The sequence below is a fragment of the Oreochromis niloticus genome, linkage group LG2 (genome assembly GCF_001858045.2).
Source record: "Oreochromis niloticus isolate F11D_XX linkage group LG2, O_niloticus_UMD_NMBU, whole genome shotgun sequence".
In the NCBI taxonomy this organism is placed as follows: Eukaryota; Metazoa; Chordata; class Actinopteri; order Cichliformes; family Cichlidae; genus Oreochromis; species Oreochromis niloticus.
The window spans coordinates 16,121,694-16,144,763 of record NC_031966.2 but is presented as its reverse complement, the minus strand read 5'-3'; the positions used below and the strand labels follow the sequence as shown (position 1 = coordinate 16,144,763).

The window sequence follows — 23,070 nt, the reverse complement described above, 5'->3', positions numbered from 1 at the left end:
GCACTTTCGCATACGCTGCTTACAACATCCCCATGGCTGGGACTGGAGCCAGGCTGAGATCTCGAAGCTTATCCAGCAGATCATTGTGGCAGTTGGCTATTGAATAATGGCTTGCTGTAGCTGTGTCTGGTGGTTCTTTCTGCATTGAATTATAAGTACCCTTTGAGTCAGTAATAAAGCACAAATAGGTGTATTGTGAAAATGTTGTGAAGTCATGTTGGAGAAAACACAGCAACCTCCTGTAGCAGATCATTTTGTACACACTGCTCCAATAACAACCGAACAAGATCAAATTCAGTAAAAGACTCTAAAGCATGATACCAATAATCATGTAAGCATAACTTGTGCAACTTTTGAAGGAAGAAATAATATGCTCATCTACCTAAAGACATAATCCCCTTCTTACTTATAACAGTGGAGCTAATTTATAAGAAAAGTATATTTTGTAGTAATACAGCAAGATGATCTAAAGACTTTCTGCCACTGAATTCTATACTGCAAGTCTTTTTAAAAATAGAAAGACAATGATCAACCAGCCAGGGGCTGGTACTGGCTGATTTTCAGTGTGTTCAGCACACACTGGCCGTCCAGTCTCACATATTACCTCAGACCAATTATAAGTCAGTCTGAGACACTTACATCACCTGCCCAGTTTGAAGAAAGTGACAAAGGGAAAATGGTAAAACTAAAACTAGCCAGAGCTTACAGCCAACCACAATCCACCAGCCTCAGTATGGGCAGCGAAATGACCGAAGCAGTTAGGAGAAAAATTATCAAGATGAGTGAAAAAGAGAAAAAGGGTCAATATCCTGTTATCTGGTGAATATATAAACATACTGAAAAATGATGTAAGTAACTGACATTTGTTTTGTTGTACAACTCTATTGCATCTGCTTTGATTTGGTAAGGTAAACTATGTCTGCTGGTGGTTGCGGGTTAAGTGCCAGAAAAGGTGGTTTGTATTTACTTGTTTAAGTGAAAAAAGATCCTGTAACTTGCTAAAGTTTAGGGAAAAATGTAAAAATGAATAATTGCTTTTAGTATACATTTTTTATTAGCTAATTTTTGTCTGTATATGCTGTCAGTTACCATCCTTTGAAAGAAAATCAGAACCAGAAATTATAATGAGCCAAGAAAATTACAATTAGAGCATCTCGTCGTCATCCCCTGTTCGCCTTTGCAAAGAATGCGAATTTAAGGTTTTCAATTTAACAGACCCACAGCTACCTCCATCTTTCATATACGGTCTTGCTTCATTTGCAACAGCTTAAGTTATTATTAGCACGGTGTAGCCACATATTGCAAGACATTAGGTCAGTTTGATTGCTTTTTTTGTCCCATAATAGTTAGTTTTGCCTGATAATTGTCACATATAATATGTGACTTTAGCTGGTTTAACATGATACTGTTAAGTACCAGATCTCTTTCAAAACATCTTTGGTAACATTAACCACCCCAAGCAAAGTTTTTTCTTCTTTTAAACCCTCACTTTGCCAATGAGAATACACACCAGACCACAAAGGTTGCTGGGCAAGTACCTTCAAGAGACACTGTATGGTTATTGTCATTGTACCCAAATGTGAACAATGTGATAATTCAAGGAGGGATTCTTTGATTGTTGGAGTTCACCGACACATGCTGCCAAGGCAAAACAATCACCTAAAAGGTCTGCGTTGGCTAACCAGCCTGAAATCCTACACTACACTGTCTAATCCTCTCAGGCCTTTTTAAAACCACGTTGTGATAACAGAGACACCTACTTACTGTTTGCCTCAGCCGGCTGCTGGGGACCAATTGGAACAGTTTATCCAACGAGAAACAGCCAGAGAATAAGCTTGGCATAACACAGTTAATTGCCGACGGCCTCGTTTTAAACTAAACAGCAGTCGTGCGTTGGGGAGCATGAGGGCCGAGGGTGGAATGTGTGAACTGTGAGTGTGTGTCTATGTATCTGTGTGTGGTAATAATGGCCAGGCATGCGTGTGTTTTCAGAGACTTGGGGCTCTGAGGGGTCATATCCCATTAAGTGAAAGTTACAGGACTGAGCCTAATCAACCCCAGGGGAGAACCTATCACTTCCAACATTACCTCACGCTATGGCTTTAAGACCCTGTTAAAAGGATTTGCCTCAGCTTACCCTCGCTGACCATGAATCGATTCAGACTGTATAGTGAGGGTAAGAAATATCAAACTAAGTCCAGATCCTAATGAAATGACTTACAACTGTCTGGGCAAATTGTTCTCCATGCACCACTAACTTTAAAAACATCCCAAGACTATTCTGCAGTACTGACATTTAATAGGGTTTTGCTAGCCTCAACTGTTACTTTACCCTTAAAATGACAAAAGAGCAGTGCTGTTCTTATAGGTTTCTGGCATCCTCTGCATATGCACACCAAAACTTTACTCAAAGCCCTCAACAACATTTTCATATATGTTACTCTTTGCTAAGTACAGCAAAGGTTTGTTATTAAATTAAACTCTCTCAAGTAAAATTGAGCTTTGTGCTGTACACCTGTGTTGGCTGATCATGTATGCTGATCTGCTATGTTATTTGTCCATCTACCATCAGTTTGCTTCTGCTTATCCAATTCAGGGTCTCAGTGGGACTGGATCCCATCCCACCTGTCATGGGGTGAGAGTTGGGGAACACTCTGGAAAGATCGCCATTTGCGCTCGCATTTACACCTACGGCCAATTTGGAATCGCCAATTACCCTAACAAGTATGTCTTTGGGCTGTGGGAGAAACCTGGTGTACCCAGAGGGAACCCACACTGGCAATTGCTCTTAAAATAATTAAAATGCTGTCCGAGTATGCCATACCCTGTAGACATTTGAGGATTACACACGGCTTTTTACTCCTTACAACTTTTGTGAAACCTTTTTGCATTCTGCTTCTTGACTGCTTTGTTTTTAGGCCATCGGATATCCTCTTTTTGGAGGACCCCGCCTCTACATTGCCCCTGTGTTTATGGCTGCACATTTAAACAATGCTCACCAGTGCCACCAGTGGTCAAAACTTCCACTGTCACACTTGCATTCAAAAACACTCTAAAGCATATATTGCATATTCCACTACTTCCACTTAAAAAAGCCACAAAAAATAACAGAAAGTTAAAGGATAGTCAAATATCACTATTAATATTAAACTGCAGGAGTCTGATAGGCGAACAGGTAAACATTAATCGCACGAGGTATTTTATTTACCCGTAAATTTTCTTGTACAAGATTTAGAAAAACGTTTACCAGTTTAAAAAGGTCAGTAAAAGTATAATAAATCATTCCGCGTGATGTTTGATTGAATTAGACGCCGATTTAACTTTCATACATACCACGAGTGGCTAATAAAACAGCATAACTAGTTGAATTTATGTGAAGCATTTAAATGATTGGGTCCAACTGGTTTACATGACTCAAAGAGAGCTCATAAAAACTGAGGGTTTGAAATATGAAGGGTGTGATAGTTCTGTACCTGCATTACATATATACACATATATTTATATATATATATATGCAATATGACGTAAAAGCAACAATAACTACTTTTTTACTTCCAAAAAACTGCTGGCTTGTCCCCCGTTTCTTTTTCAGAAATACAGTATAATGCGTGACTGTTTTCTTTATTCTTTAAACACTATGCAGTCATTCAGGAGGCAAGTAACAGCACTGCTATACATTTCATTAAAACCTGAACAGTGTAGATATTGTTTATAATTGTTGCTGTTTATGTTTTTAAAGCCTGAAACATCTCATTTTAGTGCCAAAGTACTTCAATATTTAAATTTATCAGCTTAATACCTATTACAGCATAGAAAACACAATATTTCTGCGATTTATTGCTGGCTTTGGACACTGTACAGCTGAATCTAAATGTGTGGTAGGATAATTGGAAATAATTATCAGTATATTAAAGCACTGAGGTAAGTTAATAATATTATCATGACTTTTCTGAGTGAGTACAGACAGATGGAGTGCTGTTCGTAGCCGGGTGTTGTCGAGGTGAGCGGGGCCTGTGCAGGATTCCTCGGGGGAATCCTGACAGAGACAGAGCGCTCTTTGTGCAGGGGCGCCCCAGCCCCGGTGGCCTGAAACGGGCCAGGACCATCAGGGGACTCGCTTTCCACTAGGTCAGAAGTGTTCTGTCGACAGCTCATTGATCACAGCTCATCTTGTCATTTGATCGTCCTTCATGAAACGATGTGCAGACACACTCATATGCACACATGCATTCACACTTGAAAACATAATCAGGTACTCCAAAGCAGCTAGTAAAACAATATGGTCTTCCCCCTCGGTCAGAGAATGAAAAACAGAGAGTGTCCAGCGGTAGCTCTGCACGCAGGCCGAGGGCTGGAGTGCCGGCCTGTCACTGCAACAGTAAAACATGAGGCCGAGAGCCTTGCCGGCTGGGTTAACGGGCTCCCAGGACTCATGAAAAGCGGACAAAAGGCCCAGTTCTGAGCCGACCGCACAAGTCGCTGCCCAGGGTTTCACTGGCCATGTCCTCCAAGCTCTCCTGTCGCTGTTAAACTAAGTGGACTTTTACGAGAGGGCAGTAATACATGCCTCTGTGAGCCGACAGCGTAACTATGAGCTATAACAATTAAACAGAGCACAGGGGAGCCTTCTTAATTGTATATGTTGCTCACTATAACACTATTCATATTTATAAAATCTTCCTGTGAGCAGTGATGCATTAGATTGGCCTTCATATTCAACATCATGCCACACCAATGAATCATAACATGGAAAGAGAGTTCTGCTCACAACTGCCTGAACAAACTTGAAACGTGAAGCAGAAGCAGAGTGCAAAGACTGTGATGTAATATTTCACACCACTAAAAAGTAAATTTAGCAAAAACGGAGGGAAAAACTGTGTTGATATTTCACATACATTTATAAAATATGCCCCTGGATCTGCATCAGTCAGTTATTTACCTAATCCTGTGTCAGCAAGGCCTCTTCCAGGAATTCCTCCATATCAATGTTGTGGAGCAGTGAAGAAATAAAGTATAGCCTGAGTGTGATGAGGGTTCCAGGCTGCACTCCGGTCAGGTGGCTAAGCTGTTCTGTGCAAGTCAAATGGCCCGTGACTTACCACACAAGAAGGTATTCGAAGACTGATCATCTACTGCATGTGCAACAATATTTGCTTTATGGATGGCTAAAATGAATGAGGACTTTCCATGTTTCAACAGGCATGAGAGTCAAAAGACGAGTGCAGGGACCAAAGCTGGGTCAAAAGCTGTTACAATTAAATTTTACCATTTACTTAATTAAGTTCTGTGTCGGTAAGACTGCGAAAAAAAGAACTTAAGTATCTTTTAATCACTGTGTCTGCAATTGCGATTTTACACTGGATTATGAACCACAGTGTAATTCAGCTGTAATCCTTCATTCATCTCTCTCTATATCTAAATCTTGTAACCTGATTCGGTTTCACATCTTTTCCAGACTCACAGCCAGACAGCAGGCTACAGTGAGTGTGGTTATAGAGACAATTTGATACACACATCTCGTTTGACCCTTTACCTTAAATAAAATGTGAAGAGAAACAGGAAACACTGGATTTGCTGTAAACTGTAAACATTCCAGATGTCTATCCAACCATACACCGTGCCTAACTGGGTCTATATTCTGTATATATAATGTTTTACAGCGTCGAACCTGTGGTCATGCTACCCACAGTGCAAAACAGACACTGCTGACGTGTTCATCCCTCCTGTCTGGGGAGGGGTGAGGGTGCCGGGGTAAGAGTACTGGGCTTTTGTCCGACCACATGTCTATTGTGGCTAAACCTTTCCCTTGGGGGCAATTAGGACCTTTTAGTTTGTTGTAAGAGGACCTAAGTATGAGTGGGTTGAGCCAGGAAAAACATTTTTGAGCTAAACCAAAAACAGAAGCGCATTGAGCTCCTCTGCACTCCTGGACTTCTGAGCATCTCTCTATTAAGAAACGTGCAGGCCTACACTGAACAGACAGGAACTGTGGCAGCTTTACAGGGGCAAGGAGGTGACAGAGGTGAGAGAGAGAGAGAGCTGTGGAGGGGGAGGCTACAACTCCACCCAAGGCCTACCCAAGAGGGCTAACAGCTTAAGACCAACAATGTTGTTGGGTAAGGACATGCTTCAAGAGAATCCAGAGTAAGGAAAGATCCATGTTTCACTTTAACTTTCATATGGTTGGATGGAAAACCGGGGAGAGGGAAGTGCAACGGGTAACGGTATGCAGTGAGATCTGTCGTAGCGTGCAGAAAGCAAACACATGTGTGTTGTTAAACACAACAGAAACGCAAAGCCAATGAAAAGACATTACAGTAACCAAAGGCAGCTACAGCGGAGGTGTTGGTCTACACATGTGAGAGATAAGAGGACTTGTAGGTATAAGTGTGTTTAATTGAAAGAGTCAGTGTTTGCACAGGGCTGAAAATGAAGGCACAAGTATGTTTGAGAGATGGAACAAGATAAGGGCTTAGAAAAGAAAGACGGGGGCAGAAAGAAACAGAACACAAGAAAAAAGCAGGTAGGGTTAGATTCCATTCATGCGGGGACCTTATCTTCTTGCAGAAGAGATGTTTCCCAGGGCAGGCCTGAGTGGATCAGCAATGAACAGTGTTAGAACCTCAGAGCAAAAACCCATGAGTGATGAGGCAAGGTTAAGAGAACTGAACCCATTTAAGTCACCCAAATAAGGGCTGTACAAGTCAATGATGGATGCTGTGGAGTTCCTGAGGGAAAGAGCACTGGCAATGGGAACGGTGATGGGTGGGGAGGGAGCCAAGGTCCTGTGATCCCTACTTAATAAAAACAAATTGGTTTGATAAACGATACAGACTTAATGCCTACAAAGAAATATGGGTACTAATTTTGAACAGTAATGTCAGCTATTTCGACACAACAGCACTATATGAGAATTTTAAAAGCTCTCATTAAGATGCAAAAATATGGATCAGTGCTGCTAAAAGCGTGCCACAGTTTTGTACTTTTGTTTTTTTAAATCACAGATTTCATAAAAACTCTCATGTAAAAAGAAAACAGTCACAAACAGGCTCATCGCAGCTGAAGCAAAAAGAGGGAGAATTTATCATCTGGAGCGCTTTCAAAACACACAGCACTTATTACTTCACTAAAAATGAAACATTCAAGTGTTGGAAGGGATGACCGCATAACAGGCCAACATATCTCTTGAGAGGTTCCTGTGTACCATACGGTATTACATGAGGATGCACTGTAATAAACATTATAGTGTGTTTAGACAGACCAAGAGCTTAGGATTCTTCCATTACCAATGTTTTCCCAGAAATTCGACAAGTGTGTTCTTTCACCTAAGTGCATGTGTGTGCATGCAACTGCATAAATAATTCTGTGCACATATGTGAGCCCTCAATAAAACATTTCATGGGCTCCCTCTCTGAATTGTTACAAGTGGTGCCATTATTTGACATAAAACTCTGGGCAGCAGGTTGAGGGTTATGGGGTGCAGCATACTGATGCTTAACAAGTACACTTAACCCTAGCTGGTCATTCAAAGCCAAAGAAAGGAAAGGCTGTTTCCCAGCAGCGACATGGCACAGGAGGGCAGTCAGGCCAGGGTAAGGAGAGGAGGGGACAGCATCACTAATGAACCTGTCTGCTTCGACGGCTCAATTACCGTACACGGGGAAAAGAAGACAGTGTTCAAATTAGAGTAGAAGGCAGGAATAGTAGTAGTACTGGATTTTAAAGCTCAGTATATAGTAGCTGTCAATAAGCCAAACACAGTATTATTTGACTAAGGCATGCGTGTTGACTTTTATTAGTATTAAAATCAACTTGTTATAATACTGTTAAAGCTATTTTAGCATATTTAAGGATTTTTTTTTTATCTGAATATTCTTTCAGCAGTAACCAGGCACTAAAGTAAGTATTACCACAGCCACTGTTCACCTTAAGTTAATCTAAGTGGAACCACTAAAAATGTCTGAGTGGTGAAACACCACAATCTCCCCCTAAGACATCACAGAGACATAAATCTGTAGTGTTTTTATAAGCTCCTTGTTATGTCTGTACTTCTATTTTGGTTGTCACAAACATGCTGCCTCATTCAGCCCAACATCATGGGAACTATTCAAAAGCCATCTAAACTCTGCTCGCCAAAGAATGCTATGTTTTCATATGCTCACAATACTGTTAAAGTATTAAAATTGGAAGAGGGAAGAGCCACAGTACTACAAAACGGTAGATGTTTTGCAAAATAGATTAAAAGAATATCTAGACTAACTTTGCTGAGCACCCTGGAAAAAAATAAAATAAAGAAAACGGACACCATGGGAGGGTTCGGGGATTCTTACTCTCGCAAAGTAATTGATTGCTCCTAGTGGGGCAATCTGTGTGGGATTGTGTTTTTCTTTTTTTCAGTGTGTAGGAACAGAAAAAACACACATGGACCATTCTCAGCATTAGAGCCATTAGAGGTAAAGTAACTGTGGGGGTGGTGGTGGTGGGTGTGGGGGGGCGTGGATGAGGAGCTTGACAGCGGGATGTACACTACTTAAGTATTACAGTACACACACTCACCAGCACATCCCAAACTCTAGCCTAAATACAGAGGCGCCCACTGTTAAAGCCGGGGCATTAGAAAACGCAACGGATGTGAAGACAAGAGAATCTGCTCTAGACAGGCGAATTAAACCGTGACCTATGATCTCCGCTGAGTAACATTAGCGAGTTTCCTGTGTGTAGGCACCGCTCTGTTGACAGTTCATCATTGCCTGGGAAGGTGGACAGTCACCATAACACACACACACACAGTGACGCCTCGCTTTAAAATAACACAACAGCAGCCATGACTCCACATCTGTCACAGGGATGTTTAAAAGAGTCATCATTATTGGTCTTTATTTTGGAGATGCTGGGATGGGTGCAGGCTAATAGGAAAAGAGCCGTCTGGTTAACGTCCAGTCCCTCACCTTAACCGACTCGGGACAGGAGAGCAGAATCAGACTGTGGGATGGGTGAGGGGGGCACACGGGGACTGGCTGGGAGGGAAAGGGGTGCAGATAAGCGGTAGCCTGGGTCCGCTGGCCCATATTAAATCATCATCAGTCACGCCCAGGAGTTCACAAACATCAGCATTCCCATCGCTCTCAAACTTCGCTCTCTTATCACACCAATCAGTTATCTGGTGCTCTAACAAACATGTCTGCTACCATCACGTATGCACTCCTCCACACAAACACAGGCACTCACATGAAAAATGCATCAGGGTAAAATACTCAAACAAAAACCTGTAATAACCTAATTTCATATGCAGCTTCTGAAATAAAAATTCTACAAATAATAAAGTTCTTTCAAAGCAGTGTAATCATTCTTATAGTCTGTGTCTATGGTAGTTTTTGTGTGTATTTTATTTTTTGTTTGTGCAATACTTACTTTTGTTGCCTACCAATGAGATAACTGGCTGAATATCAGACTCCTCGTTGGCCTTCTTGACCATGCTAAACCAATCCTCTAGATTCTCGAAGCTCTGGTAGTTGGTGATATCGTATACCAGTAGAACCCCCTGTATTGGACAAAGAGGAGGCAAACAGTGTTAATGCTATCACACCCATTTCAGCAGTTCACAATTATAACAGATGTATACTGATTATTTTCTACCACAAGGGTCATCCTGGAAAAAGTCAGTCAAATCTGCAAAATTTTACCTGCCTACTCTCCAATACTGTACATATTTTCAAAATGACCAGCTCTTGAAGTATACAGGGGCTGGTTGAAATCTGGTGCCGTTTAAAGATGCAAATACTAATTATATTTTTTTTTAAAAAGCCAAATACATTTTTTTTCACCACATTTTTTTATAGTCAACACTGAGCAATAATATTGTAGGATATATCATAGTTTCAATTACAAAGATGCTGCAAAGCTTTAGCTATTTTCTGAGGACAACTTTGTAAAAAAGTGTATTTTAGGTAAACTTTTAAGGGGATAGGTGGGGGACATTTAACAAAAAATGTTAACTGATCAATATGTACTTCAAGGGCCTGTGATTTTGAAAATAATCTTAATTCTGCATGGCATTTTAATTTTAATATATGACAAGTAGCTGGACCGAGAAAAAAAAAAATAATCAGCTGATTCTGAGGGAATCAAGTGGGAGGCAGTTACTGATTTTTGACCCACATAGTCACATTCATGAATAAAATTGAGCCAGGAAGGCAACAGTAGGTGGCACTGCTCCTCTTCTTAGAGTAGGGGTCACACTCATTCACTCAAACATAACTTTAGTACTATCATGAAACCAAAACGAAGCTGAGGATCTTTTTTTATTATGAAAATAGTGATTTGCACATAAATTACTTGCAGTTGTGTAAGCATACTGCAGATTCACTGCAGAATGGAGGTCGGGTTTGGTTATCTGCTGTCTGAGCTAATGAATGAAGGTTGTCTGCTTCCAGACATTTTTTCTCCTCCCTCCATAATCCTAAACCCTCGCTGCACGACAGAAACAGTCATGCAACAATACAAGAGCCGTGTTTGGTTAAACACTCAGGCCAGAAGGAGCTGTTTACATGAACACATAAATTAATCAAAAAGCAAACAGATACAAGAGGTGCTTGCACAGTACAAGACAAATAATAATCGCATGAGTCAACTATCTCTAACTACACAAGGCTTCGCCTTTTCAAAAGGGGTGGAAATGAACATGAGACAGAGTAAATGTCTCTACGTTTACTGCATGATGCAACATGACTGGAGGGGTGTCTGTTGCTTTTTGTCCAACGGACACGCACTGTCACAACACGCATGGTCGGCGACGACAGCTTACCCCTCTTGACAATTACAGCGAGCCTCTCTGAACAGCCATGATTGATTACAGGACGCACAGTGCCGAACAAAAGGTGTGAAACTTCTACACTTCGCTAATGACAAACTCCCAAAGCAGAGTGCCGTAATGAGGCGGTGTGATGCACAAGATGTTGCTCACGAAGGAAGAAGACAGAGATAATATTAGAGCAAACATTAAGAGAAAAAAATTGACTTTAATTAAGCCAAATAGATTTCTGAAATGAAAAAGAATGCTCAACCGTTTATCCAGGTTCTAAGGATAAATATTACAAAACTGTATTCTCATACTGCTGGCATGTTTTTAGAGCTTCAGTACTGGTTTTAGAATTAGGCTTTTCAAACAAGATATGATCTAAAGGTGAAAGAGTGTGTCATCTGCTGAAAAACAACACAGCTACCTGCGGGCACTTAAGTTGCGGAGCATAAACCGGTAAGCACCGACACAAATTGTCGTGTTTGTACAAAGCTCGGCTGTCACGTTAATCAACAGAGTGTAAAATTTTCCAGTGGACAAGCATTAAATAAAAGGTGAGAGTCAACAGATCATTTAGTCACGTCAGCTTTTTTGCATATGAGGCAAATATTATCAAAACACTGGAAGTTACTTAGCCTACAAAATAAGTCAAATTACTTGCATTTGTAATATAATTGCAACTCCTGTGTGGTTACAACTATACTTATTGCTCACAGTGTTGACCTACAGTATTATCAACATTTCTCAGTTTAACCACCCAAGTCTGGCAGCTCTGTGAAAACTAGAGATATAGGGATTTTTTTAAAGCTCCACTGACCTGCTGCACTTCACTATGAATCCAAATGACAGTTTATTATGATTTCCCTCCACAGGGAGGGAGTGGCAGGCTTTGAATGACTGCTGAGACTGTAATAATAAGCATGCACAGAGTCACCAATACACGGATATTACCAAACTGGAAACTAATTCTTCCTGTGCTTCCCATGACTTTATTCTCCAATGTGACAAATCATGTATTAACATTTGGTTTGCAGATTTACAAATTTCTTTCCTTCCTAAGTTTTTTTTTCTCTTCATGTTAGAGGGCTTAAGTTCCCAGAGAGGAAGTGGCAGCACAAATAGAGATGTCTACATGTTTGTTATATAGAATAAAAAGCTGGTTCTCTGTGCGCCCTTACATGAGCTCCATATACGTATTTATCCAGCATTTTCCCTCCTAATGTTTGGCCTCCTATGTCCCACACCTGCAGGGTGACGTTCAAATTGCCTGTGGTAAAGAGAAAAAACATAAAAATTCCAATATTAGAAAAAACTGACATTTAAATGACAAAAAATACAAAGGTCTACTCTATAAGGGAAGCAAAGAGGCTTTTAGAGTTTACATTCACACTTTCATTTCCTAAAATGCTTTTGTCTGCTAACCAGTTAAAAAACACAAATAAAAAAATGATAATGCTCCAATTTGTGGGTTTCTGCTCCAGATGTTGTATTTCCTTTTTCCTTGTTAACTTGTTTGTTTTAACAAAGCTCAAGATCCTGTGGAAATGATAAGTAAGCTGTAACTGGAGCCTGTACTTTTGGGTGAGCGATTTCTATAATAAAAGTCAACATTGTTGATATACATAATGGAAACAATAAATCAGCGATTAATCTTTCATGCTTAGCGCTCTTGAACTGGCAGATCACCTACACCTCACATCCAAGAATATCCAGCCCAGAGATTGAGGGGAGATGAAATAGGTACGCTTACCCTCTAATTTAAACATTCTTAATACACTGGCAGTAAAAAAAAAAAAAAAAGACTTCTTATTAGTCTAGGAAGAGCTGTTTGCATTGTGCCATAACCTGCCAAGTAAGGAAAGTGAAGAGAATTATGTGCTGTTAAGGAAAATAGCAATAATTAAACAGAAAATAAGAGGAAAAGAAGACTGTTGTCCTTATGCCTGTGGAAAGAGAAAGGAGGAGTGGATGAGAGGGGGAGAGAGAAAGACGGGCACAAAAACCAAATCCAAATAAATATTTTCTTCCTCTGGAAAATGAAAGGGGTGGTTGAAAAAAAAAGTCAAAAAAAGAGGAGGGAGGACCAGACAGTGAGGAGTTTATGTTGGTGTGATGAAGGCCCAGGAGCAATGGGGAGCTGAGCATACACAGTGGACACGGCTGGACGACTCAAACCCTTCACAGGTCCCCTTTTTAAGGCGAGGGAAGGAAACGCTGAGGGTTACAGTCACTTGATCTAGACTATACAGTGTCAATGTAAAGCTACATTGAGAAGTGTGATGAATAATGGCTCCCTGGTGTCTTAAAGAGCCATCCCCACCCATCCACTGTGCTCAGACACTAGCTTTATTTGTGTTTCAAAGATTCATGCTGACTCTGCAAGGCTGACATTTTTCAACTCGCACTTTGGAAAAAGTGAAAACTGCAGACAAACCTTAAAAACTGATAACAAGGTAAGAAAAACCAGTGTCTTGAAGGTGATGCGGGATAAAAGCTTCCGAAGGCTGAACTCTGACAGGATTTATCAAGTAAATTTCACCTCTACTCAATCCCCTTCACCGCCTGTACCTCACTGGTTTGGCAGGGACATCTGGAAGAGGTATTGTTATAAAAAGCACACACAGAGGAGGCTGTTGTGTGCCAGTCGGCCTCGCCTCACCTCTCCCCACGTTGGAAAATGTACATTAAGTTTGACAAGCTGGGCCTTCATGGTGAGAGGGGCCAACGCTGGCTATAGGCTACTCTCCCCCCTGCTGCAAAAGACCCTTACAGCCCCATAGAGACCCAGAGAACCACACAACCTCTCCAATACAAGGCAAGGTGGGGGTCCTAACAAAGTTTGGGACCACCCAGCTCGTACAGCCACCCTCCTCTTCATCAGCTCATCAACACCCAATTCCCCAGAAAATGGGCCATTTAACAAGTCCGCTGTTGAACCCAGTGTTGTTGCTGCCCCAGTGACACAGACATATGTACACTATATTCAAACAAAGCTTACAATTTAACGCTGAAAAGATCTGTGATTACTTCAGGAAAGAAACTTACTGGAAAGAGAAGTCACACGATCAATAGCGTTTGTTCGAGCTCGTATTAAGGAGCCGAGTCCAGCCTATGCTTATGGTTGGCTCTTTTCATCCCGACTCCACCACAACATTTTTGGGGGTTTAGTTCTCCTAAGTCTCATAAGCTGAAACTGACACAAAATCAAAATAGAATCCTTCAGCCAAGTCACAAATCAGCATAACTTTTACTTTTAGCACTTAATTTGCCCTCGCTTAATGTTGTTTTATTAGTAATGAAAGAATGGAGCCACTTTGCAGATTTCTGGAGCTTAGGCTTTGGCAGAGCTCAAGAAATGCCATTTAAAATGCTGAAAATCCCCATTTCACATGGTAGGAAGTAAAAACGGAGTGCTTTCGTCTAAATATAGCATTCGTCAATAAACATTTATTTTACAGATCTAAAGGGGAAACAAAGTGTGGCTTTATTTCTGCGCGCTCAACCTAAACAAATAGGAACATCAATGTTTTATGTGGTGCAGGACAAAGATCAGTTGATCTTGGGGGATCAGCGTTATGGATATAAAATGTTAATGTATTTACTCTGTACCGTGCCCACAGAATTATGAGCAAGGCTCGCCCGTTTGGACATAACCTGTCCATTGGCCTTGTGGAACCCCCCTCCAACCCAACTCAAAAAGAAGAGAGGGAGTGTGTGCTGTTTGCTCTGGAGAGAAGACCTTTCAAAGTGAATAAGCCTGAGAAATGACAGACACTCTACAATGAGGAGCTCCCAGAAAAGACACATTCAGCTCCTGAGTTTAGCTGATGGATAAAAGTTGCCTGGAAATGGCAGAACAGGAAAACATAAAAATAAAAGCGTTGGGGAACAGCAAGCCTTTTTGTCGGACCTTCATTAACTTTTCTATTAATATTCTACTCACCCCTCATAATTGTAAGTAAACACAAGATCTAAAATCTTAAGGCAGATACACAGAATTCAAACAGCCTCTCGCAGTTAACACAGTCTGTTGTGTTTTAAGCATTCGCTGTGCATTATCATCAGTGTCTTATTAGAATTACAAATCGGCAGAGCGCCAGTGCACACTCGTGCAACACACACGTCTCCGAACGATTACAAAGGTGTCTCACCTGGAAGGCTAATTCTCTTCAGAAAGAAATCCAGACCAATGGTTTGTTTGTACTGCTTCCCAAAGGCCTCCTGTGCAAATCTGGTGGCGAGTGATGTCTGAAACAAAAAGACAAAAGGAGAGAGGTGGAGAATGAGTGCCAAACAACTTTCCAGCTATCAACGAGACTTTAATAATACGTCTTTCAAAACAGTTTAAAGGAAAATGCTTTAAGGATTAAGGGACAAACCGTCATTGGCTGCATATTATGTGTCTCATATATTTACACATACACATTCAAATCGCAACATAGACCAAGCAAAAATGCAAGACGCTGCAAAATTCCTTCCAGAGAAAATATACGGTATACTACATTAAAGAACGTCTTGAAAAAAGCGACATGCCATTGGGGAGCAGCAGAAGAAAAACTTTGATTTCATTCACACCAACCGAAAGCCAAAAAAAGCTTTCACAATATTTTATTTTCTAAAATGTCTAAAAATACAAGGGTATAATTTATCATATAACAACACTTCTGTGCGATTTTTTTTTTTTAACCACAATAGCATGGAGCCACAATGAGCATTTCTTTGGAAGCGAAACCTTGAAACTTGTGATCATTTACATCCATTTTAAGCTCCCACAAATACTCTGTGATTGACTAGACGGGTCTGATGTAAATGCCTGCCTCCTCTGCTGTCTCTCTACTCAGCCATGGATGTGACAGTGAAAATCAACGCGAATTACCAAAACAGGTGTCAGAGTATGTGTCATGTCTCCGGACTGCAGACCTAATAATTGCCACAAATTATAAAACCTCCATCACTGTCACTGTTGCGTTTAAGGAGGTTTGGGGGGGATAGCATGTTAGGGGCTGTCGTGAAAATTCATGGGAATTCATAGAGCAGGCCTGACATGCCAAGTTTAATTCATTTTGATGGATGAGGATAGGGGGAAAAAATGAGGTGCTGAACATCTATTAGCTATCTTTAGAGCAGTGCGCTTGCATAAACACAACGGAGAAGTGAAGCAGTGGGATTCCCTGAGTGTTCATGTGGCAGCAAATGCATTTTAATGTGGTACTTGACAATCACTGAGGGTTAGAGGACTTAAAATTAAACTCTCTTTCAATCCATTAAGCTTTCACTTGAGCCTGTGCCCTTATCTACCTCCATTCATGCTCAGAAGCTTTAGGTACAGTCAGATAATGCTCCAAATAACACAGGCTTTTGCCCCTATATCTCCAGGGTAGGTGCCATTTCAGACACCCCTTATCAAGGTTTACAAAGAATTTCTTAAAGTAAATAGTTTTTGTTTTCTTGTGAATGCCACTATAAGTAAACCTAATCTTTTAATTAACCCTGTTGATTGAGTAATTCTAACCTTTGCCAAAGGCGCTTTTGATTCACACTTCCTTCGGGGTGCAGAATAAGGTTTTATCCCCCTAATTCTTTAAAAGTTCAAGACCTGCAGACTTTTTTTAATCTCAGCCTGTGAAGCGTGTCACAGACTCAAGAGTGACTGAAAAATTACTAGAGGTGACTGACGCAACAAGGAGAAAATCGGCCATTTAAGTAGCCCAAACAATCACTGACAACACAGGCATAACAAGCTCGGACAGCAAAAATTTATTCCACATGCTCGTGTTGGCCTCGTTGGCCATTTGTCTTGGCATTTCAGTAGCTTGGCTCACTTCCCTCTGCGTAGTCCTTTTTTTTCCACCATACAATTGCAGCTAACCAGCGAATGTAAAAGCTGGCGTAATCCTGACACTCAAACAGAGAACAGTACAGGGTCACCAGTGATACCAATGCCGGGAAATGGGGGGGAAGTTCTACTGAAACAAGAAACAGGGAGAGAGGGGGAAAAAAATATGGCAAGCAATGTGATGCAATTCAAAAGAGGGAGCATGGTATCAAACTGCCTCCTTATTTTCCCTAAATAGTTAAAACCAATATAAATGTTGGTGTTGTATAATATCCATTAATGTACAGGGCCTGCGCCTAAAGCTCCTTTTTAGCCTATGGGTCAGAGAACAGCAAATATTTAGGAAAAACTGAGTGGCTTATAACTCAGGTTGAAAAATGGACCTGTGTGTAAGTCAGACCCAGCACCTTAAGAGCCTGGCTAAATGTGAGACTCCATATTTTAAAAACATCTCGCTCAGGTGGACAAGCCTCCCCACATCTCGCTGTACTTCTGAATGGACAACCGACCACAAGCAAAAATACCACTGAAAATGCTGTCCAAGAAAAACGGATCCGATTGCAATTTGCTGAGCAAATTGACATTAATAAGGGGGGAAACGGCATTCAAGATGTCAGTCAGCGGTGCCTACTCAAAAACGGGGGGCAGGGCTCCTGTTTTCTGCCCAAAACAGACAAGCAGGTAAGTCATTCAGACAGTGACGAGCTGACACCTGGCAGCAGCGTGAGGAGGGTTATTAATGTAGCGTATCTACTGGGAACTGAGTTGAGTTGTGTGTTCTCTGCACACACACCCCAAAAGAAAAAAAAAATGTCGACTTTCCAGAATGAGAACATTCATTTTTCTCATTGGGTCTCACCATTACTGCTACATTCATTTTCTTTCTCCCAGAGGACCGAGAGATTAGTTTCGAAAGGGGATGTGTAGCCAACAGGCACTTGACATCCCTGCATTACATTCATGTTCACTCGGGGATTCGAGATGCGGTGAAGAAGAAGAAGACGAAACATAGCCGAATTGTCATGACAACCTCCATGCATTGCTGCAAATGATTGTTTGGTGTAACTAGGAAAAAATCCACTGTTGTTGATGTAAGTTAGGCCTTTTTATTCCAAGTCTTTTTAAGTGATTTTAGTGAATATGATTCAGTCCAGTGCCTTTGAAAGGGGACAGGAACTAACTAGCTCGTGTAGGTTTAGCAATGCAACAACTATATTACAAGTCTTCATGTGTGTTTCTCTTCCCACTGTTATTTTATTCTATCAACTGAGAAAACAGCAACATTTCTCAAAAGGGCTTCCAGGCATAATTTTCTTAAATAGGGCCTCTTTCTGGAGCCAAATGAGAGTCCTTGGCCAGAAGAGAAAAGGCATACTGATGGAAAACAACCAGCAGCTGCAAAAGCCAGGCAAAGCAAACTGCAGTCTTTATCAATTGTAATACCCTCTATGTTCCTACACAGTGCCGAGTTTTAGCCAGAGAGGCGAGAACAACAGCAGTTTAATATAAGGGGACTTGGAGAATTCATCATCATGCTTTGAATATTATTCAGAAAAATGAAAATATGCATTTCATTGAAACAAGGTGGTCAGAAAAAGATTTTTTAAGCATAAACGAAATGTTTTGTTGAAATATTTTAATTTGGAACAAGCTTTTTCATTTAATGCCTATATTTGTGTTTATCATACCTGTAATGTTTATTTTATCTCTCGCAAGTTTTAAAACATTCTAATGTAATAAACTATAGTTTTCAATCATTTTTATGCAATAAGTTAAGGATTGTCCTCCAGTTTCTGTTGAAGTAAATTTTATTTTAGTATGACTATGAAAAGTTATAGAATAAGTAGACTGACAAAATTCTGGCAGGAAAGATTTTTACAAATAAAAATACTTTAACAAGGACATGTGAAGTCCCAGAGTCTACACATCATACTGATAAACAGCTCTGGATGAAAACAAAATTAAATCCAGGTACTGTATTATGTGGCTCAAGTATAACGATAAAAAATAACCAACATGATATTTTAACTTTTTTCTTCAAGCACACGTGCACAAGAAAAGAAACAAAAGAACAGATCGTCTAGAAGCCTTCATCAGGGACAAAGACGTAATCGTCCTGAATTGAAATACAAGCTGTGGGTGGCAATTAGACTGTGGATAAATGCATAAACAATTTTTTTCATGGCATAAATTCAATCTCAGCGCTACATTACAGGACCAAACCACAGGCACATGTCCTAAAACTATGTTCAGCAGCACATGCAACATGGATTAAGGGCTGGGTAGACTTAATAGGTTTAGAACAACAGACTGCTTCTGGTTTAAATCCATCAGCTATCTTTGAGATAGAATCAAAACTACAGTCCATGAACTCTGTAAAAACAGACCCCTGGATTTTATTATTGCAAAAAGAAAAGTTGGAAAAGTTGGAACACCAGTGAATAACTTTTGGAGGAAAATTGTATATTTGCATTAAGATGAAGATTATCTTCTTACATCCAGAAAAACCCTGTTTAGATTTCTCAAACTTTTACAGGATTTAGCTCATGGGGCTGTTTATTGTACCCCTATGTCCATTCTGTGGTAATTAGGTTTTATCCTTATTTCCTCATGGTAAATATAAAATGTAAACGCACAATTCACCAGTGTTGTAGGGCTCACTCATGGACCAGGCTTTTAGACGGGCATAATGACAGTCATTAAATCATCACATCACTGATTTTCTGTAGATTATTTCTACTGAAACAGGTTGTTCAACAGCCGCTAACACGCTGCACTTTCATTAATGTTATGCAAAGATTTACCTTAAGTATAGGAAAGGTTTGACAACAAAAGGAGCACAGTGCAAAGCTTGTTGCTCACTTGTAACATCTTCATTCTATCATCCTCTCAGTGCAAACTAGAGTACTGTGCAGAAGTCTCGAGCCATCCTTTATTTCTTTATTTTACTTCCAAACAGCATGACTTCATTGTATTTATTAAAGTGGTTTTGAGCAGTAGTTCTCCAGGCTTGCTGAAAGGATTTCCAAGTTTTTCTTTGGACACTAGCTGCTTTTTCATATATTTTCAGTCCAATCCTTCTTAGATTTTTCATTGTTAAGCCACTGACTTATGAATAATTAAAAATAAAAAGGCATCTAACTCAGGGGATGAACCAGTGTTGTGTCAACAGATAACAGATAACTCAGGGAAGAACCAGTGTTATATTATATACCCTTAGGCATTTTTTACTAGCAGCATCTCACAAAAACACAATGTTTCCATTTCTTTAGTTGAATCTGTAAAAAGCCATTCTTAACAAAGGGGAACAGGGAGAAATGCTGCTATCCTAAATACACAAGAACTGCATTGAAAATCATGCATTAAGTATTATGAAGTGATGACTCCAAATTTTAAATGTTTGTATGCACGTATTGAGGTCAGGAGAGAGGCACAACACTGACTGCAATCATCTGAAAAACACAGTGGAAGCTCTTTTATGGTTTGGGGCTGCACTGCAGCCAACAAGTGTTGGGGATCTTGTCAAAATTGATAAAATTATGATTGCAGAAAAGTACAAGTATCAGATTTTATCCACTATGCCACTATGCAATACCATCTGGAAAGCATCTGAGTGGCAGCGGCTTCATTTTCAAGCATGACAATAATCCCAAACACACTGCCAATGCTGTGTATAGTGTAGCATCTTAGGAGCGACTACACAGGATATTCCAGCATGCTCCATGACGTTGTGTTAGTTGAAATGAAATTAGGGAGCTTTAACATATCTGTTATGGTTATATATCTGTTCTAGCTGTGTTACTGGTTTACAAGTGAAGTGACGCCGAGGATTAGTTACCCCCTGTAAACACAAAGTCACTGGGTGGGATTAAATACTAAACAAACTACCACTCTCCTGTAGCTGTGTGGTCTGTGGAGCACAAGGGCTGACAATTTATTCACAAGCTTTAATTGAATTTAAAGTGCTGCTCAAAAATAGTCAAAAAGGCAAAAAAAGCTTCCAACCATACAGCTGAAACTACAGCCTTAATATAACAATATACTGAATAAAACAAAATACATCCTGTGGCTGTGTGGGTGGAAGACTGGGTCGTCCACCAATCAGAAATTCGGTGGATTGATCCCTGACTCCCGTAGTCTGCATGCCAAAGTATCCATGGGTGAGACACTAAAGCCCAAGTTCCCCCCCACGGAACCACTGGAGTGTGAGTGTGTGAATGTTAGAAAGCGCTTGGACATAAATAAAAGTGGTGTATGAATTGCTCTGTGGTTGGGGCAGTTCAGTAGAAAGTCGCTGTACTATTCCAGTTGCCATTTTCCTGATCCACAAGCCTAAACGTAGCAACTCAATGGCTGAGGGGGAAATTTGATTTTTATCAGTCATTGTAATTTACTTGTACTTTACAGATTAGCCGTTTGGTATGAAACTGGTTGTATATGAAAAACTAAAAATGACAAATAAAAATCCGAAAGATAAATTATCATCTGTTATCATCTGATGTTGACTGTCTTTAGCGTCAGCTTTCATTTTGTGTGTCCTTTGCTAGCCTGTTAGCCTACAGGTGCCGAATAAGAGCTACAAGTGGGCCAAAATTGACTGAAAACCTAAAGTGACACGTGGACTGAGGCGTTTATTTGACCGTGTAAACGTCAGCTTTAATCATAATCGCCCCGGGTTACGTTCATGTTATTGTGATTTACCTCTGTCGTTGTTGTTAGCTAATTAGCAGCCGTGGCTGCAGTAGCGTCGGTCGCCATGGTTACTGCGTGGCCAGCACAGTGTCAGCAGAAAGTGACTGAGTAGGCAAAAACGGTGTGCAGTGTGGACAAGTTACAGTTTCTCGAGCACTACCTCTTAATTAACGTTGAGTAGGTGTTCGTTTTTGTGTTTGTATCTGTGTGGTGGTCTCACCTTCCCACTCGCTCCGTCTCCCACAACTACGATTTTTAGCTGCTTGTCCTGGCTCTCCTCCTCGGAGTCCGACATGGCGCTACAAAATATTTTTTAAAAAGCACTCAGTGCTTGAAACCGAAACGGTAGAAACGAGTCAAGGGTGGATGTATGGAGCTGTCACGCTAATAATCACAAACGGATTAGACGAGCGCTGAGTGGGCACGCAGACGCCATTTTGACTCCGCTAAGAAGACTTGACTGGCTGCAGCAGCTCTCAGTACGATCCACTCCACGCGCCGCTGACTCCACTTGCACCGATTTTTCCAGTTAAAATGAGAGTACCGGACACCGAAAGACAGTCCACGGGATTTGGCATTTCAGTCTTTAAATATCCTCTTTACTGCCATGAAGCCCTTCTTTGCAGGAGAAAGACCCGAACCGGAAACCGAATCACCGGCGTGTGTGTGTGGTGGAGTCCTGTGTGTGACGCGTTGCCGTTGCCGTGGTAACACGAGGTTAAAGTGCAGGTGTAAAAACATGACAAATGTAACAAAGAGCATCTGAAGTGCACTTTTACTGAAGCGATACAATATAAACAAAAAACAAATAATTTTTAATTTTATACTGTTGTGTCGGTCCTTCACATTTTTTATCTGTTGATACGGATTTCAGATCAACCACTGTGACTCAAATCAAAAATGTTTGTTTTAGGTCACATTGAAACTGTCTTGTCTGTGACTTGTTTTTGTTGTTGTTGTTGTTGTTTTTATTTTCTTTCTGTGATGAGACAGCGGTGATGGAGTTCAAGTGAGACTTTGCCATTGTCACAAGAACTGTGTGTGTCTCCATATGATGCCATTTCAGAAAGTGTGGGGAATACATGCAAATGCCACGCATGCAAGGTTTTGTAAAATTGCTTTGAATGCACAGACTAGTTACTATAAGTATGTTTTTTTGTGTGTGTCTAAGACTCTCTCTCTGATCTTTTATGATACAGAAGTGAGGACAGTGCTTAATGGCTGTGATGATTATACGTGGTATAATGAATTCCCAACAGTTCCAGAATGTTATAATGTTATGTTATAATAAAAACAAACCTATGATGATTGAGGGGGAAAAAAAATCAAAGGTCCAGTTTACTCTGCCCTGGTTTCTTACTGGGATCCCACCCTGGAGCCAGTCCTGAAGTAGGAGCTAAAGGGTGAGCACTTGGTGGCCAGGCCTTAGCCCTTGGGGTCTGACTGGGCTTAGCTCAAAGAAGCTATATGGGTCTGCTCTTCTGTGGAACCACCACCCACAGGAGGGGCTATAGGGGTTCGGTAACTTGTGGATTGAACAGCAGTTAGGTGCAATGGTCCTGGTAGTCTGATTCCAGGCCGCCGTGTCACTCCAATGTTGAGTGGTTTGCCTCTTCAAGGAGAGGGTATGCTTTCAACTAAAGGGAGATCAGGGGCCTTCCCAGGAAGGGTATTGGAGAGGTCTGATTGTCTGTTTGTCATACCTTGGATGCAGCAAGAACAATGTGGCTTTCATTCTGGTTGG

General features: G+C 40.8%; 1 protein-coding gene across 4 annotated transcripts in view; it reads right to left on the bottom strand.

The window, feature by feature from the left end:
- rab28 (RAB28, member RAS oncogene family) overlaps positions 1 to 22,253 on the bottom strand; it is a 31,637-nt gene extending 9,384 nt beyond the window's left edge. The window contains exons 1-4 of one of the 4 annotated variants that reach the window (XM_005467336.4): positions 21,547 to 22,253; positions 14,950 to 15,046; positions 11,977 to 12,065; positions 9,412 to 9,541 (exon numbers count right to left, since the gene is read on the bottom strand). In XM_005467336.4, the coding sequence (XP_005467393.1) occupies positions 9,412 to 9,541; positions 11,977 to 12,065; positions 14,950 to 15,046; positions 21,547 to 21,621 (391 nt within the window). In that variant the 5' untranslated portion in view covers positions 21,622 to 22,253. The remainder of the gene's footprint in view (positions 1 to 9,411; positions 9,542 to 11,976; positions 12,066 to 14,949; positions 15,047 to 21,546) is intronic. The other 3 variants (XM_005467335.4, XM_005467337.4, XM_003445183.5) reach the window with 3 other exon arrangements.
- Positions 22,254 to 23,070: the final 817 nt, after the last annotated feature.